The 18,429-nt window shown below is 32.5% G+C and overlaps 1 protein-coding gene across 2 annotated transcripts in view; it reads left to right on the forward strand.

The window, feature by feature from the left end:
• The window catches only part of LRRC40 (leucine rich repeat containing 40), a 49,004-nt gene that overhangs the window by 23,142 nt on the left and 7,433 nt on the right, over window positions 1–18,429 (forward strand). The window contains exons 8-15 of one of the 2 annotated variants that reach the window (XR_005719547.1): window positions 2,597–2,684; window positions 2,805–2,850; window positions 5,629–5,737; window positions 8,504–8,611; window positions 9,119–9,229; window positions 11,163–11,240; window positions 13,874–14,059; window positions 16,295–16,473. Coding sequence is in view for 1 of the 2 variants with exons in the window: in XM_040232575.1 (XP_040088509.1) it covers window positions 2,597–2,684; window positions 2,805–2,850; window positions 5,629–5,737; window positions 8,504–8,611; window positions 9,119–9,229; window positions 11,163–11,240; window positions 13,874–14,059; window positions 16,295–16,400 (832 nt within the window). In the remaining variant the exon portion in view is untranslated. Of the gene's footprint in view, window positions 1–2,596; window positions 2,685–2,804; window positions 2,851–5,628; window positions 5,738–8,503; window positions 8,612–9,118; window positions 9,230–11,162; window positions 11,241–13,873; window positions 14,060–16,294; window positions 17,758–18,429 lie in introns of those variants that run through there. The other variant, XM_040232575.1, reaches the window with a different exon arrangement.

Here is an 18,429-nt window from a genome sequence, read left to right on the forward strand (position 1 = left end):
GGGATTTTCCAGGCAAGAGTACTGGAGTGGGGTGCCATTGCCTTCTCCGTCCTAGACATTAAGACCATTCTTTTCATTTCGTACCCCTCCTCCAGAATCTCCTTTAACAAAATTGATTCCTTACAATGCTACCAGAGTAGTTTTTATAAAATACAAGTTATCTGCTTTTTCTTCAACTAAAAAACTGATGGTTCTCCATTGTTACAGCACTTTTTCCTAAATATGGCTATGTATTAGAACCACAAGAAAAGTTTTAAGAAGAAAAATACAGATACAGAGACAGTAGTAAATCAGAATCTTTAGCAGTGGGACCTTAGGATTGCCTTGGTTTTGTTTTTTAAAGTTCCTGAGAGATTTTGATACATCTGGGTTTCTAACCAACAATTAGGAATCACTGTCTTGCAAGATAAAGTCCAGAATTTTTAGCATAATAGTCAAGTACATCTCACAGTCAGACTTCATCATTCTCTCTTTTTCATCTTTGGGTCCCACAAGTATCTTATGACTACATTGAACTGTAAATATGCTGACTTTTTCTTTCTTCATTTTCTTTACCTTAAAATGCCCTTTTCCTGCTTGACTCCCTAATGGAATTCTGTTCTTTTTAGGTCCAAATCCAGGCTTTGCTACTTCCTTCTCCCTTTAGTCCTTTTTCTAATTTCTACTTCCCTAGTCTGAAAGCAGCTTTACTTGTTTAGCATTTATCTAATTATATATATATATATATAAAATAGACAATTTGATGATTTTTGACAACTATATGTATTGGTGTAATTCACTGTCACAGTAATGAACGTTTCTGTTTTCCGAAAGTCTCTTCATACCCTTTGCAGTCAATCCACTTTTCATACACCCACCCAACCCCTAGCAACCCCTGATGAGCTCTGTCACTGTAGTTTTCTTTTGTTAAGTATCATATGAATGAAATCACAGCATATAGTTTTTGTGCTTTCTTTCATGTAGTATAACGCTTCTGTGATTCATTCATGTGATTTTTGTCTTAGTAATTTATTCATTTTTATTGCTGAGTGTTATTCCATTATACAGATATGCAACAATTTTTTCATCTCTTCAGTAGTTAGTTGATGGATGTTTGGATTGCTCTCAATTTTCTGACTGTTGTGAACACTCATGTAAGTCTCTATTGGACATAATTTTCATTTTTCCTGAGTAAATATGTAGGAGTAGGATTGCTTAGTTGTATGGTAAATGTGTGTTTGAAAAAACTCCCACTTAGCAAAGTGGCTGTGCTATTTTACATGCTCACCAGCAACATATGATAATTCCTGTATTTTGGTTAGCCATTTATGTCTCCTTTTCTTTTGTTCATCTGAAAAGTTTTTAAGCGAAAGGACCTTGATATCCCTACAATTCCTAGAATATTATAGATGCTTAATAAATTTTGAGATTTAATGTTTATGTATGTCAACAAGTTTTATCTTGTGTACCAAAAAAAAAAATGACTTTCCTTTTTGAATGAAATCTGAAGTATATGATTACAAATTATTCTTTATGATTTTTTTCATTTAGGAATTTTTAAATTTGCTAACATTTACTTTTTAGCACTGTCTGAGTTCAGTTCAGTCGCTCAGTCATGTCCAACTCTTTGCGACCCCATGGACTGCAGCATTCCAGGCCTTCCTGTACATCACCAACTCCCAGAGTTTATTCAAACTCATGTCCATAGAGGTGGTGATGCCATCTCATCCTCTGTCATCCCCTTCTCCTCCTGCCTTCAATCTTTCCCAGCATCAGGGTCTTTTCTAATCAGTCAGAGCTTCGTATCAGGTAGTCAAAGTATTGGAGTTTCAGCTTCAACATCAATCCTTCCAATGAACACTCAGGTCTGATATCCTTTAGGATGGACTGGTTCGATCTCCTTGCTGTCCAAGGGACTCTCAAGAGTCTTCTCCAACACCACAGTTCAAAAGCATCAATTCTTCAGCTTTCAGCTTTCTTTATAGTCCAAATCTCACATCCATACATGACTACTGGAAAAACCATAGCTTTGACTAGACGGACCTTTGTTGGCAAAGTAATGTCTCTGCTTTTTAAAATCCTGTCTAGGTCGATCATAACTTTCCTTCCAAGGAGCAAGTGTCTTTTAATTTCATGGCTACAGTCACCATCTGCAGTGACTTTATAGCCCCGAAAAATGAAGTCTGTCACTGTTTTCATTGTTTCTCCATCTATTTGCCATGAAGTGATAGGACCAGATGCCATGATCTTAGTTTTCTGAGTGTTGAGTTTTAAGCCAGTTTTTTCACTCTCATCTTTCACTTTCATCAAGAGGCTCTTTAGTTCTTCACTTTCTGCCATAAGAGTGGTACTGTCTACAATTTAGGAAATATTTTATAGCTCACATTCTTTTTCTAATAATCATAATATGACAGTATTGAAACAAATCTTATTTTTTTCAAACATGTTTGGCATTTATCTTGAAAGGAAATATTTTAGGCCTAAATTAACTTGGGTTTTCTTTGACACTATTTTATGATGTAAAGCTTGTCATATGTTGTTTGTTTTATAATCAACTACTTGGTTGAATTATACTTATCCCTGATGTTTCCCTTGAAATCTATTTAATCTTTTATAGTCTGCCCTGTTCATTGGGAAGACTTCATTTGAAATTCCTGGCACTTGAAGGAAATCCTTTGAGAACCATTCGAAGAGAAATTATAAATGTAAGCATATTTAGAATTCAACTCTTGTTTTTAAACTTGATATTGAAACATGCACATGATCCATTAATATAAAACTACAGTGTATGTCTGGTGAATATGTTTTTATCCCCCTCTTTTCAGAAAGGAACCCAAGAAGTCTTAAAATACCTACGAAGCAAGATTAAAGGTACTCTTCTATTTTCTCCCATATATTGAAAGATAACGTGAAAAGTGGTGAAGTGTTAATTGTATATAAATTTGCATGTAGTTTTAGTATAAATATTTAGAAGAAATGGCCTCTGGTAGATGTGGCTCTGATCTGAATCCATGAAACCATAAATATGCTGAAATTATGAAAACACTTAAATTCACAGTAATACTGTTGTGTCCTTAATCTCTGAGTTGTGTTATAGGGTACCAGTTAGAAATTATAATAAATATTCTGTCAGCACCTAATGCTTTACCTTTGTAAAAGAACAAAACTTGACTATTACTGTATAAAATAAGGATTCTGTTGACTGGGAAGTATATTAACAGATTTGAATAATGATGTTGAGCATCATGTGCTTATTAGCCATTTGTACACCTTTGGTGAAATATCTCGAGTTCTTTTGCCCAATTTTTAATTTTTTAATTGTTGATGGAAGAATTCTTTATGTATTCTAGGTATAAGTCTCTTGTCAGATACATAATTTGGAAATGTTTTCTAGGTGTCTGTGTGTTGTCTTTTTATTTTCTCAATAGCATCCTTCAAAACACAAGTTTTTTTAAAAATTTTAAGTCATTTTCTTTTTTTTGCTAATGCTTTTTGTTTCATATCTAAAATTTCTTTGCAAAATCCTGTTTTATGAAGATTTTATACTTTTTTTTCTCCTAAGAGGTTTATACTTTTGCTCTTAAATTCATGTATTTGATCCACTATGAATTAATTTTTATAAATGCTATGAGATAAAGGTCCACTTTCATTCTTTTGCGTGTGATTATGCAGTTTCTGTGTACCATTTGTTGAAAAGTCAGCTTTTCTCACTGAATGGTCTTGGCATTTTTTTGTTGAATATCAGTTAACCATGAAATTAGGGTTCATTTTAGACTCACAAGTTTATTCCATTGATCTGTATTCCTATCCTGTGCCAGTACTACAGTATATTGGTTACCATCGCTTTGTAATAAATTTTGAAATTGGAAGGTGTATAAGTCCTCCTGCTTTATTCTTTCAAAATAGTTTGTTTTGACTGTTCTGGGGTTTTTTTGCAATCTCATAAACATTTCAGAATCAGCTTGTTAATTTCTACAAAGAAGTAAGTTATCATTCTGATAGGGATTGCATTGAATCTAGGTCCAGTTATAGAATTTTACCGTCTTGGTTTTTTTTAAATCAAAAAGGCAAAAAATGTAAATGTACAAGAAAATATAGTGCAAAGTAAATCTGTTTCTCACAGTTGTGTCCCCCTCCCCCCAAGAGACAATTGCCTTCCTCTTTACATTCTCTTAGATGCTGATTATTAAACATGTACAATATCATATAAGGAACGAATATGCAGGATACAGGATGCTTGGGGCTGGTGCACTGGGATGACCCAGAGGGATGGTACGGGGAGGGAGGTGAGAGGGGGGGTTCAGGATGGGGAACATGTGTATACCCGTGGCAGATTCATGTTGATGTGTGGCAAAACCAATACAATATTGTAAAGTAATTAGCCTCCAATTAAAATAAATAAATTTAAAAAAAAAAAGCTCTTTGGAAAGTATTGAGAATATTCTATTTTAATATATAATCATGCTAATATAAATGTACATTTAAAAATAATGTTGGGTTTTGTTGCTGGTTTAATATTGTCTCTGCAGATGTAATTTGGCAGTATATATTACATATTCTTTGAAGTGGCATAACCAAACCGCTAGGGAACTTCTAAATAGCAAAGCACTTCACTTGAAATCAGTGTTGTCCTCTGTGTCGTTTATCTCTATTCGATAGTCTGTCATTTATTATGTTACTTCTGTAAATAAAATATTTATATGGATGTATTTGTGTGGAAAAAATAGTTTAATAATTATTGACTAATGAATGTCTGGTGAGCTTAAGGCAAGAGAAATATACTTGGTATCATTCAACAAGTTTCATTAAATGCCTGCAGGGTTGAGGAAAGATCAGGGATACTGCTAATTTTTTTTAATGTTCTTTTGGCAAGCCTCTGTTCTTAATGTGACTATTAAGACTATTCCATCATTTCCACATTGCTAAAAATTGTCTTATTTTATTTATGTCTAAATGGCTGAAGTTTCTTTCGCCAAAAAATCACCAAGCCATTTCTTTTAATTGTGGATGATTTTTGTTTGTTTTGCTTTTTATGCTGTGTGATGACAGTGTTAAACATTATACAGTCTCTAGAAGTTGGTGAAGGAGTTGACTGTATGTAAATGTGAGTAGGTATGCGTGTTAGGAAATATCTATTGAAAATACAGTCTTACATTTGCTAGGAAAAATCTTAGTAAATATAACTAATGTACCAAAAGCTTACTAGGCTATGCAGATGGCCAGATTTCAAATGATTGGGGATAATCAGCTTCATTGTGTCCTAAACTGAAAAGATAGGCAGATGCCTGTTTGGTAGACATTTTTGGAAAATAGTACTTTTCCTTCGTTAACAAATTCCTTTGTTGGAAGGAATACTATTTTTGCTTGTCATTGTTTCTTCTGAGACATTGTAGTTATTCTTTATCCTTTCCTACTCCTAAATTTTCTTATGGTAAGATTTATTAAAAGATTTTGAACTTTTTATCTTTTTTCTATTAAATAAAGATCAAACTCTATACCTAGATTTGAGTTATTGGAAATAAAGCATATGAAAAGACATTTTCACCAATAGTATCTAAAAATCATGTGTACTCTTTTAAAGTATTTTCAGGAATTTTTAAATGACTTTGTAGTATAAATATTAGTTTTATATAACTTTTCTTTTGCCAGATGATGGACCTAGCCAAAATGATTCTGTTACTGAGACTGCCATGACACTGCCAAGTGAATCTAGAGTCAATGTGCATACCATCATCACATTAAAAATGTTAGACTATAGGTATGTAATTCATTTTCTTAAATGTTGTAAAACACATAGGTAACTTTCAGAAATAATTCTTCAGAAAAAAAGGACAGTTGGTGAAGAAGAATTCATCAGAGTGCATTAGTACTTAGAAGAATAGCAATTGCAAAAAAAGTGATGAGATAAATGCATATTAAAAGTACAATGAACTTAAGCCCATTCCTTAGGTGATTTGTGTTTATTATGCTTAAGGAGATTGATATATGATTATCAATAGTAATTTTTTATAATAACATTTTATAACTGTAAAATATGAGATGCAGTATTGTTTGGTAATAAAATTTTCTGACTTAGTAACTAGCATCCAGAGAGAATTATACTGGAGGGAGGTCATATATTAGTAACTAAGAAGTGTAAGTATCATTTATTTAATGAATACCTCAAGCAGGCAAAGCTTGAGAGGTTGTACTCTGTTTATATATCTGAATTCAAGTCAAATAATATATAATGTGCTCTGGTGGCACATATATTAAACCTGAAATAGTTACAATGTTGGTATGTAAACCAAGGCAGAAGCCTAATGATGTTTATATATTATGGGCATGTGTTTGACTGGAGAAAGAAGATACCCATGTAGAAATTGGAAGTGATTGTTGAGTATTTGTCAGTACTGTCTAAGGCAACAGTGATAAAAACAGCCAGTACAGTCAGAAGTCTTTCAGTGATTAGTTCATGCTTTGGTATTATAATGAAAAGAATACATTCTCAAGTCAGATAGTGACAAGATTTATTCAGTTATCCACAGAACCATCATCAGTTCCTGGCCTCTTTTCCTTAATGTGTAGTATCAGTGGGTACTACCTCCTCAGCAGTCAGGATACAGTCTCCATTTCATATTTGCTGTGTTTCATTCACATAGAAATCACTACTCTAAGCCATCCTTCTTTGAAACTGTAACACAAGATAGTACTCATCCATAGTTGTAGTTGTGTCCTTTTCATAGCATACTAGTGTAGTACTTTAGTATGTTTTATTTTACACATAATACACCCATTTATTCAGTAGATATTTTTGGAACCTACTGGGTATCAAACTCTATGTTAGGTTTTGTAATATACCAAATGTTCAGACTTGATTCCTGTCTTGGAATTTCTTGGCTTAGAATTCCTTTTATCTCTGGCTTCCACTCCCTCTACTCTGCATGGATATGATTTATTGAGTTTATTGAGTTTCTCTTCTATGCTAAACACTGTGCTACTTTACATATGCTTTTTCTTTTAATTGTTTTAAGCAATCTATAAAGTAGTATTGATACTTTTTTTGGGGGGGGGTTAATCATTCTCATTCTTTAAAGGCACAGATATCACAAAAGCATAATAAAGGTAACACTTAAGACTATATATCTTAGGTTGTTTTGATTCTAAATTTATTGTAATTTGTTTTCCTTGGAGACTTGAATTGGACAGAAGTATTCTATTTAAAGTATAAATTATTTCCCAATATTAAGGCATAAAGGCCTTCAACTGAAGTTTTTAAAATAGCATAACTGTTCAAACTTTAATTTGAATAAATCAGTTCTCTGTGACTTGAGCAATTCTGATCGAAAAGGTAAAAATGCTCCATCTGCACAGCAGAAAATGGAACCCAAAAGCAAAAGTGGAAGCATTAATAATGGTGAAATTTAGGCTTTTTATCTTTCTGTATTATAGTGCTTTTCATATACAGTTCTCCAGTATCACACATTATATGTAATATTGTTTTCTTGTTCATACGGTCATTCATTTTTGGCATTCCTCTGAAGATTCTTTTTAGTGGATGAGGTTAGGAATTAAAAATTGTAAAAGAAGAACATAGGCATAATGCCCAATTATAACACCAAATTGTTAAATTTGCAAATGCCAGAGTTCTACTATACTTTCTTAGTAAAATTATATTTTATTGAAAATATAACTGAAAATTTTAATGGAAAAGAAATGTAATGAAATTTAATGAAAAGAAAATGCCTTTGGATTTTAACTTCATAGAACTGAGGTTTAAGGAAGGTGAATTAACAAAGTATATTAATGAAAGAACCAGAAATAGTTTAGTCCAAGGCCATAACCCTGTGTACTTTGTCACATGCTAAGTGAGGGAGAAACTGGTTTAGGTTATGAGAAAACTAGTTTAGTATCGTGCTAAACTTTTAAAAATGGATTGTTGTCTGCAGTTAACTCTGTATCCGAAGAAAGTTGACAGCTAAACTTTATTAAGAGATTTTTAAGAAAGGAGGCGAGATAGTTTTTAAAATTAAAGATTTAGCTGTTCTCTGCAGTACAGGAATCCCAATTACTGTTCTTTTACTGTATGACTCTTGGACATCTTAGACTTTAAAGTTATCTGTTTTTACTCATATTGAGTTTATGACTGTGAATTTATGTCATACCAAAGGTGTGACACAAGGTGTTATGACACAATAGGTTGTCTGAATTCCTAACATTTTGTGAGTTGGTAGGTTTTGTATTCTTTACAGAACTTCATAATAAACTACCTTGAAAAATCTCCTTATGAAATCTTTAAAGGCCTTTAAAACGAACAGCAATAATCATGTCTTTCCAGATTGCTAAGAATGATGCACCTTTTAAAAAAATTATTTGTTTGGTTGCACCAGGTTTTAGTTGAGGCTCTCTGGATCTTCATCTTAGTTGGGGCATGTGGGATCTAGTTCCCTGACCAGGGCCCACTGCATTGGGAGCATGGAATCTTAGGCACTGGACCACGAGGGAAGTCCCAGAATGATGCATTTTTAAACCATTTTTCATTTAGTGATAAACAGACAGCTTTGATTCCTGATGAAGTGTTTGATGCGGTAAAAAGTAACATTATCACTTCGGTTAACTTCAGTAAGAATCAGCTATGTGAAATTCCCAAAAGGTAAGAACTGTTAATGATGCTATTTCTATTCAGCTGTGACTCATTCTCAGTTGTACTTGCATCTTAGTTGCAATAATAATTATTTTTCATAGTTTTTTAATTAGAAAGTATATGTAAAATACCTTACATTGTTAATATTTGAGGGATTTGGTAAAATTTACTTAAGTATTTCCTGAGATAGGAATTAATAAAATATTGCCTAGATTTTGGTGGGAAGTGCAGCGAGTCCATAATTAGTTTAAATATAGACTGAATGGTTTCTTAAACTTCAATATACATTTAAAGTCAAATAGAAATTCCTGGACAGATAATATTGCAGCTGTTTTAAAAATCTATTTTTATCAGTTACACATCCAAACTGACTGATTTTTTGTGAGAAAAGTAAAAGTTACAGAAAATCTTAATTAGCAAAAATAATATAAGCTTTTTTTCTCCATGGTCAGCTTGTAGTTTTAAAGTTTTGACAGTGAATTCAAGTATTAATATTTAAAATTATTATTGTTTCAGGATTGTGGAACTGAAGGAGATGGTTTCTGATGTCAATCTCAGTTATAATAAGCTTTCCTTTATATCCTTGGAATTATGTACACTTCAAAAATTGACTTTTTTAGATCTCAGGTATTTATTGATACTATTGCTTCCCTTTTTTAATAATAATTTGTATTTTACCTGATTTTTGCCCTTTCCCTCATGTTTTCCTAAGAAACAAAATTGGTCTTTATTAATAAACTTTTAGGAGTAATCTAAAAGTAAGCGTTTAGGAAATATTTTAATCAGATGTCATTTGAAGTTATGTGATAAGACAATTATTTAAAATATTAGGACATACTCACACTTTATTAGATTCATACTTAAGCAAAATTAAAATAGCACATGGAAAGTATTTGCTTCATATTGCTTTTTTCTTTTTTAACATAAAACTGTCCAAATCCCATGCTGGCACAATAGCTAGCATGACTTTATCATAAAAAGAACCCATTTGGTTTCGAAATATATTAACCACACAAGGCAAGATAAAGAAAAAGAACACTATGATTGACAGCAAAAATGAAACTATTTATGAAGATTTAATCTTCATACAGAGACAAAAATTTTTTCCTTATGCAGTTAAAACAAGTATATTAGCATATATGCTCTTGCCAAATGTGGAATTATTTCTATTTTCCACGGACAATTACACTGGCAAAACAGTTTAAAATCACATTTTAGTTTAGTATTAAATGGAACAGTGAGAATGAATCCCTGCTCCAGTGCTGCTGACTTTATTTCTTTTCATTCCATCCTTGTGTGTGTATGTGTGTCTATCTATGTGTGTGCCTCTGTCTATAACTATACCTGGAAATTTCTAATTAAGTGACTAAAATATGCTTATATCAGTATGTATAAGACTCTAGGAGAAGATACAGACTATCAGTTGGTATTCAGCATGGATTAATAAAGACAATAATGGAGAAAAATACAGAGAAAAGAAAAAAGGACATATGTTGAGTTGTACAAAGTATGACACATTAATATATTAGACTTCACTTCTGAATGCAAAGATATAGGTTAGAGAAAATTACTCAGTGTGATAGATACCCATCTAGTTGGAGATAATTTTCTCACAGATGTTTTGTTATTAGTAGTTTTGGGGCTTCTCTCTGGTGGCTCGGTGGTAGAGAATCCACCTGTGGATTCAACGGATGCAGGAGATGTGCATTCAGTCTCTGGGTTGGGAAGATCCCCTGGAGAAAGAAATGGTAACCCACTCTATGGGTTTTCCAAGTCCATCCTTGGAAAATTCCATGGACAGAGAAGCCTGGTAAACTACAGTCCATGGGGTCACAAAAAGAGTAAGACATGACTTAGCAACCAAACAGCAACAACAGCAGTAGTTGTATGGCCTCTAGAATATTTCTACCTTCTTGTTAACCTTCTGAATTTTTTCCCAGATCATTTCAGTGGTAAATGAGATTCCCTTTACTTCTGTGTTTTATTGTAAGATCTTGAAAAGTTACACATTGTGCAAATTAAAATTCTAAACTAAAAGTAGAAATGGTCTTCCTTATATAGTAGAAACGGTCTACTTATATAGTAGAAAACTCTAAGTTTCTAAATAAACAGAATCTTTTTGCATTTCTGTTTCATCTTTTTATGTAATTTTTCTGTTATTCAATTATTCTATATATGAAATATTTGTATTAATCAAATATGTAGAATACTTGTGATGTCAAATAATACAGTATTTATAGGCATGACCTAAAGGGCTCTGACTGTGGAAAGTATTGCTGATTACAATTTGAAGTAGATAAGGGATTGGTTTACAGTGTTTACTCTGTTAAATCTATTATTAAAGAGTTGTTTGCATTACCAGTTGGTTGCACTTTGGTATTAGGATTAGGCCCATTGATCAAATACATAAAGCTGTTGACTGATTCAGAATTCTCAGGACACAGTCTTAATGAAATCAAGAATTGACAAACTGAGCTATGTAAATTTTTGTCCAATCAATACTTTAATTATAAAGTTGGACAAATTTTCAAATTTTGTAAATAATCTTTTTCTAATTTAGGAATAATTTTTTAAATTCTTTGCCTGAAGAAATGGAATCATTGACACGGCTACAGACTATCAACCTTTCCTTTAATAGGTAAGAAACATCTTACAATTATTCTGTAGAAAATTTGTAGATCTTACTGGAGAATACTAGAGATTACTAGAGAATAAAGAGACAAACAAAAAGGCTGTATGTTTTTTCCTTGTTTAATTATCCAGGTTTTCTGTCACTTAGTTCCACTTAGAGTTAAAAGTGATGCCGTTTTAGAATTTTCACAACTAATGTCTACATTTTTTTTTGTTTTTTTTTTAACTATTTTAAGAAACTTGTAGCCTAGTAGGAAGACAAATATGCAAATAAATAGTTCTTATTGCTATAGAGGAAGCACAGTGCATACATAGGTATTTCCAGAGATCACTTGAAGGTAGAAGAGGTAGCTCTGAAACTGAGGCTTGGAACACACAGGGACATGCCATCCTATGTAGAGCAAGTAGCATGTATTAATGCCCAAGGATGTGAGAAAATGATGTGTTTGGGACCCTTCAAGAAGTTTAATATGGCTCAGACCAAAAAGTGAGGTAGCAGAAGACTAGAAGTAACAAATGATATTGGGTGTGTAGCAGTAGCCAGCCCTTTCAAGAGCTTTTATGCTAGTGAAATTTAGATTGCATTTTGTAAACACTAAGATATTATAATAATTAGTGAAAGTGAAAGTTTCTCAGTCATGTCCGACTCTTTGCGACCCCATGGATTATATAGTCCGTGGAATTCTCCAGGCCAGAATACTGGTGTGGGTAGCCTTTTCCTTCTCCAGGGGATCTTCCCAACCCAGGGATTGAACCCAGGTCCTCCACATTGCAGGTGGATTCTTTACCAGATGAGCCACAAGGGAAGCCCAGTGTAATAATCAAGAATAACTAATTTTTATTGAGAGCTTATTTATTAATATTTATTGTCTGCTGACGCTGAACTAAGTACTTTACGTGTATTACCTCACTTAATCTTCACAAAAGCCCAGCACGGTAGGTTCTGTTACTATGTCCATTTAGAAATCGAGGCGTGTAGAGCTGGGATTTGAGCCCAGGTGGTTTGACTCCAGAAGCTGGGCTCTTAACAGTGATGTCATATTGTTTCCTATGATGAAAGTTGATTCTGGTAACAATTTAATATAAATAGTAGTGGCTAACATTTATTATATTACAGATACTGTCCCATGACCTTCGTAAACATTCATTTAATCCTTGTAACAAGTATATAATTTTAGTACTGTTATTCATGCTCATTTACAGATAAGAAATCTAAAGCACAGTGATGTTAAAATACTGCCTATTAATTTTTTTTCTGTCTGCTCAATTATTTGTGTTTTCTCGAGTATAGGTTATACCTTTGCTGTCATTGTTTAAAAATATAAATACTTCTCAGATTTTTCTAATTTTTATTTGTGAATTGAACTGTCAGTTCTCTATTGATATGAACTATCAGTTCTCTGTTGAGTTGTCTATTGAGCTATCAGGGCCTCCCCTGGTGGCTCAGATGTTAAGACTCTGCCTGCAATGCAGGAGACCTGGATTCAGTCCCTGGGTTGGGAAGATCCCCTGGAGAAGGAAATGGCAACCCATTCCAGTATTCTTGCCTGGAGAATCCCATGCACAGTGGAGGCTGGAGGGCTACAGTCCACAGGGTCACAGAGTCCTAACTCGACTGAAGCGACTAAGCATGCACTCATGCACTGAGCTATCAATTGCATTGTTAGTTAATGTCTTTGGGGAGCTGGCAGAACCTAACCTTAACTTCTGTGTTAACTGGTTAGCTGCATCATTTTTAATTACTTTGTTCCTGGTTTGTGGGAGAAGTTGGAGGGACTACTCAAGATGATTTGGTCCATCTGTACTTCTGGTTATTGACTCTTCCGCCCCTCTGTAACTTCAGAACTTCCTTAATGAGTTTACCCTTCATTGTAGTTCAGTTTTTTTTAACATCAAGGCAGCAAAGGAAGGGCAGTATGGGGAAGTGAAAAGGCCACCACTATACAGCTCTCCTTCACCACATCCTTCTCTTTTCCAGTTGAGGCAGCAGTTTGCCTCACGTTAAAACCAAGCTAGTTTCTTTTCCCCCCACCCAGGGATCCTGAAGTGTTACTGAAAATTGCTCTGAGAGCCATCAACTTTCCCAGCTCTCTTGTGGCATCTTTAGGGTTACTTTGGATAAGAAGCCAGCAACCTAGAGTTGTTTTATAATGCTTTCAAAAACCAAAATGAATGTATTTTTGATTGTTGAAGCCTAAGTCAAAGCAAAGTATAAGTCTCTTTTACTCTAAATATTGGTAGTAATTCTGTTTCATAAGAAATAAAAGTAAACTAAGGAAGAATACCTACATGGAGACATCTTATAAAGAGCATTTCAGGAAGATTTCCTTGTCTCCTGAATGAGAAAAGAAAAACATGGGAGAATTTACTCTGAACTTTTGTTTAATTTTTTTGTATAGTAAATGGAAACTGCAACAATTTAACATATATGTGCACTTAACATATATTTCAAGGGTTCCAAAGCTTATCCATTTTTAAGAATTTTCTGAAAAATTTAAGTGCAGAACTAATACCAAATTAAAAAAAACAAAAAAACAAAAACCTTACATTAAGAAAGCTTTATGTCATTAGATCAAACCTCCATCATCTAGGGGATAATTTTGCCTCTGATTCCTGTTTGTTCTGTTCATATTCTAATAGATTCAAAATACTACCTGAAGTTCTGTATCGAATTCCTACACTTGAAACAATTTTGATTAGTAATAATCAGGTTGGATCTTTGGACCCTCAGAAAATGAAGACAATGGAAAATCTGATCACATTGGACCTTCAAAATAATGACCTCCTACAGATTCCACCAGAGCTTGGTAACTGTGTGAACTTAAGGTAAATGCTAAGTTTTTTCATTTATTCAGTTGTGAAAGTGTTTTTGTTTCTTTTTGTTTGTTTGTTTTTTGAGGTACTCTTGCAGGCAAGTTGAAATAAAAAATGTAATGTCCTGTTAAAAATAACAAGTAACAAAACTCTGAATCCCAATTCTGTTTTCCAAGTTTTACCAAATGTATTTTTTAGTTTTGTTTATATAGCATGCTATATGTGTAAATATAGTACACATCTATCATACATGTTGATTGTTTTTAGTGACACTTTTCTCATTCCTCTGTATGTGTATAACCTGAAGCTACTGCATAAAAACATCAGGGAAATATCAACTCCTTAGCTGTGCAGATAGGGATTTTAAAATCTGATTATAGACTACTACCGCTTGTTTCAAGCCCTGCATGGTCTTTCTTACTGTGTGTTTGCTATTACCTCAGCCTCAAGTGCCTTTACCCTGCTTCTGTCAGTAATCAACCTAATTATCACCTTTAAAAACCTTTCCAAACTCCAGGCAGAGTTAGTCAAGCCTAATATTTCCCATTCCTGCTTTGTTAGGACTCATTTATATCATTTCTTTGTCCTCCTGTACAAGAGTTATCCCAGCGCTGAGAAAGTGGTAAGCACCTAATGAGTACTTGTTAAGTGAATATAAAGGGAATTTGAGACATGAACAGCAAGCCTAGTAGTTAAACAGAATGTGTCAGAAAAATTTTATTATTGAAAACTGCATATAATGGTTTAACATATTTTAGTTTACTAGGGCAGCACTGATATCTTTGGTACCTCAATTATTGAATTATAGAAGGCAAATGAGTTGATTCTTGTTATGTTCCATAAGTGTATTCTATAAAGTCTCTGTGAAAACCAACTTAACAAATACTGAACCATTACTCCCTAGGGGAAGCACAGAGTTAGGCTCTTTCAAGCTTCTGGTCACATTTTCATCAACCCATCCTCACATAATCTTGTGTTATGTGTGTTTCTATATTAAGATGCCTTATTTAATATTGTTGATTCATTCATATTGAATTATGGCTAAACAGCGCTATGATTTATGCCTGAATGAAGCTTATCTAACGTGTGTGTTTCCCTGTAAGATACATGACATCCTTCGTGTGCTTAGAAAATGTCAGCATTATGCTTGCAGGCTGTATTAAACAGCAAAATCACCAAGAAAAAGTACAATAATACAAAAAAAGTCACACTGAATAGACTATGGAAGGAACACTTGTTTATGGTATGAGAGCTGATACAAGACAGAGCGTCACCTTTTTTGTCCTCAGTGTCTAGTGACTCAAATTTTTTGCTGCTCTGTACATGTCCAAAATGATCTTCAAAGTGCCTCATGTATTGATTTGGAGGTGACTAATAAATTTTAGCGAGCAGGCAAATTAGCAAATTTGGAGTCTATAAGTAATGAAGATTGACTATAATTAACTTTTTTTCTATAAATTAAGAAAATCAGTCTTTAAAAGAATTCCCATGGCACACAGATATATTTGAAGATATAATTTAGATCTACTGTATAATATGTTGTGAATCCTTTGATGTCTGTTTATATAAACAGTTGTTATTGAAAATTAAGAAAAAAATCTCTTATAATTTATTTCATTAAATTTAATAAGTAAATCAACCAGCCCTTAGATCTTAAACTGCACTCATTTCAGAACATTTAAATAGATTTTATAAGTGCATCTGGTCAAGGGAGGAAGTACAAAGACAGACGTGTTGATGTTCCTGGTGTGGAGAGGATATATTGACTATGTTATAGTCTTTGATATGAGTATTTGTCAATTTGCTCATTCTAACACGTGTAAATATAATTCAACCATTTAGTATATGGTCATTATAAGATTGAGGAGGTGATGGATAAAATAATGATTCATATCACAGCTTTTCTATTTAATAACTGTAATCTTGGACAAGTCTTTCTTATCTTCCTGAGCTTGTGTTTCCTATTTATAAAATTGAAATATTAATGGTGCCTACTTCATAGAATTGTCAAGATCTTTAAGAGAGTCAGTGAATGTAAGTTACTTAGAACCATACCTTTCACGTAATGAGTATTCAATTAATGTTTTTCAGTAATTATTATAGTTACAATTCTGTTTAAATGCTTAGACTGAAAAGGGACAATTCCAAAAAAATACACATATTTTACTTATGAAATAGTAAATGAAATTAGAAGAAATGCCTCCCTAATGGAAAATGTTAAAATTCTGATTTCTCTCTTTTGTTTAGGACATTGCTACTAGATGGAAATCCATTCCGTGTTCCTCGAGCAGCCATCTTAATGAAAGGAACAGCTGCTATTTTGGAATATTTGAGAGACCGAATTCCTACTTAAGTTACAGTCATTACATAATCTTGGTCATGTTAATTCTTAGACTTCTTAAATTGATAAGTAACATTTTTCTACGGTATTATTTTCATTTATGATAGTGTAACCACGTATTGTGTTCATACATTTGTTCTAAATGTTTTGCATAAGATCTATGCAAAAATAATTCACTCATTCCCACATAGCAAACAGTTTCTTCAAAAGTGAATTTTTATTTATTATAGTTAAATATTTTTATAATGACAAAGCATTTTTGTAGAGATGCTTTTCCCATTTCTACTTGTGTTACGTATATTATGACCAACTGACTTGAATATGAGCATCCAATTTCTATCTTTTCTTTAAACTTTTTTTTAATTTCTAAATTTTCATTGACTATACAATTGAATTTTATTTAATACTGTTCTTTGGCATTAAAAAAAATAAGGCTTTTCATTATCCATGATAATATGGTTGGTATCAGTATAAGTTTCAAATTAATGTTTATTGTTTTGTTTTAATATAGTTGAAATGTTTTTTCCTAGTTTTTTTCCATGTTTCATGAAATCATTTTACCAGGGTTTCTAATGTCACAGAAATGGTACACAAGATATAGTTATTGGTGGAGAAAATAATAAAAGTGTTGTTTTAATTGCTCTCACAATTTTGAATTTAAAACTTGATTGGACTTTTTTTTTTAAGATGCTTAGTACTAAAGTACTAAGTTTCCATACAACAACCTAGTATTTCTAGATTCAACACATTTAAAGAAATTAGATCTGCATATTTTTCCCTCAGAGTATGAGCATTTAAACGATACCTTTTGTTCTTTAAAAAAAAAAACTGAAATTTTATTAATTTTATAGATAACAGCAACAGAAAATAAGAGCATATACCGCATAGAAATCTTGAAATGTGTTTTATTTAAATACTAAGCAGGTATTTGTATGTATAATTACTCTGTTGATGTGTTCTAATCCTTCCTTGTGCATTTCTTTTTAATTTCCAAAGTCTTAATTTTTAAATTTGCTAGTAATGTTAGTAAGACTAAATTTGTAGTCATGCGGTAATTTTCTAAAAAGTAATTTGTTATAGATGAACCAATTTAATAAAAATTAAATATAAACATTTGTATTTACACCAAAAACATCAGAAGTAGGCTAGTCAGTCATTATAAAATGTACTGTGTGATTCTGTTAAGTAACCAATTGATAGACGGTGTTAACTAGTTTATATAAATAGATGGGTGGACAGATAAGTAGATAATAGATGGATAGATAGATAGTTTTTGGGTGATTGAGACATAATCATATTATGAAAAAATCATTGCTAATAAAGATAAATACTACATGTTCATTAAAAAGTTACATTTTTCAAATATTGATTACAATGTTTATGTTTTTGGTTTAAAAGAAATATTCCCTTTTCATACAACAACTCTGTTGCTGCCTAAGAAATCAGCTTCCATATTAAACAAAAGACACTTTACAATAAGGTGACATTTTATTATTTATACAATAAAGAGACTTTTATGTTATTCAAAACACTTTTTTAAATACTGAAAAAGTTGAGTACATCAAAGCCGAAAAATGGCTTTGCTATACACTGCACAGCATTATTATAGTCCCTGTATTTTGTATCTGTACAGAAAGCATCTTCAAAATGCATTCTAATCACATTGTACACCTTTACTATTTAGTGTCAATACATAAAATAAAACTGGAGAATACAGCTTGCATTTGCGAATTAACTGACAAAGTAACTTCATTGATTCAGTAAATTTAAAATATAGATCCATAGGAGTTCTTTGCACATAAAATGAAGCAGCTTTCAAGGTTGTCATGGTCTCATACAGCAAAAAAAACCCATTAACTACATTCACAATCTATGTTAATAAAGTAGTAAATATGTCTTCATTCAGTTTTTATTTACATCAATATGTAGTTCAACTAAAAGGTACTGTTGTGATACAGTAGTTTTTTTTTAACACATACAAAAATGACAATTTTTATATATAATTTAAGCTCAAAATCACAATTATCTCAAAATATTAGTT

Source organism: Oryx dammah, unplaced genomic scaffold (assembly GCF_014754425.2).
Source record: "Oryx dammah isolate SB20612 unplaced genomic scaffold, SCBI_Odam_1.1 HiC_scaffold_28, whole genome shotgun sequence".
In the NCBI taxonomy this organism is placed as follows: domain Eukaryota; kingdom Metazoa; phylum Chordata; class Mammalia; order Artiodactyla; family Bovidae; genus Oryx; species Oryx dammah.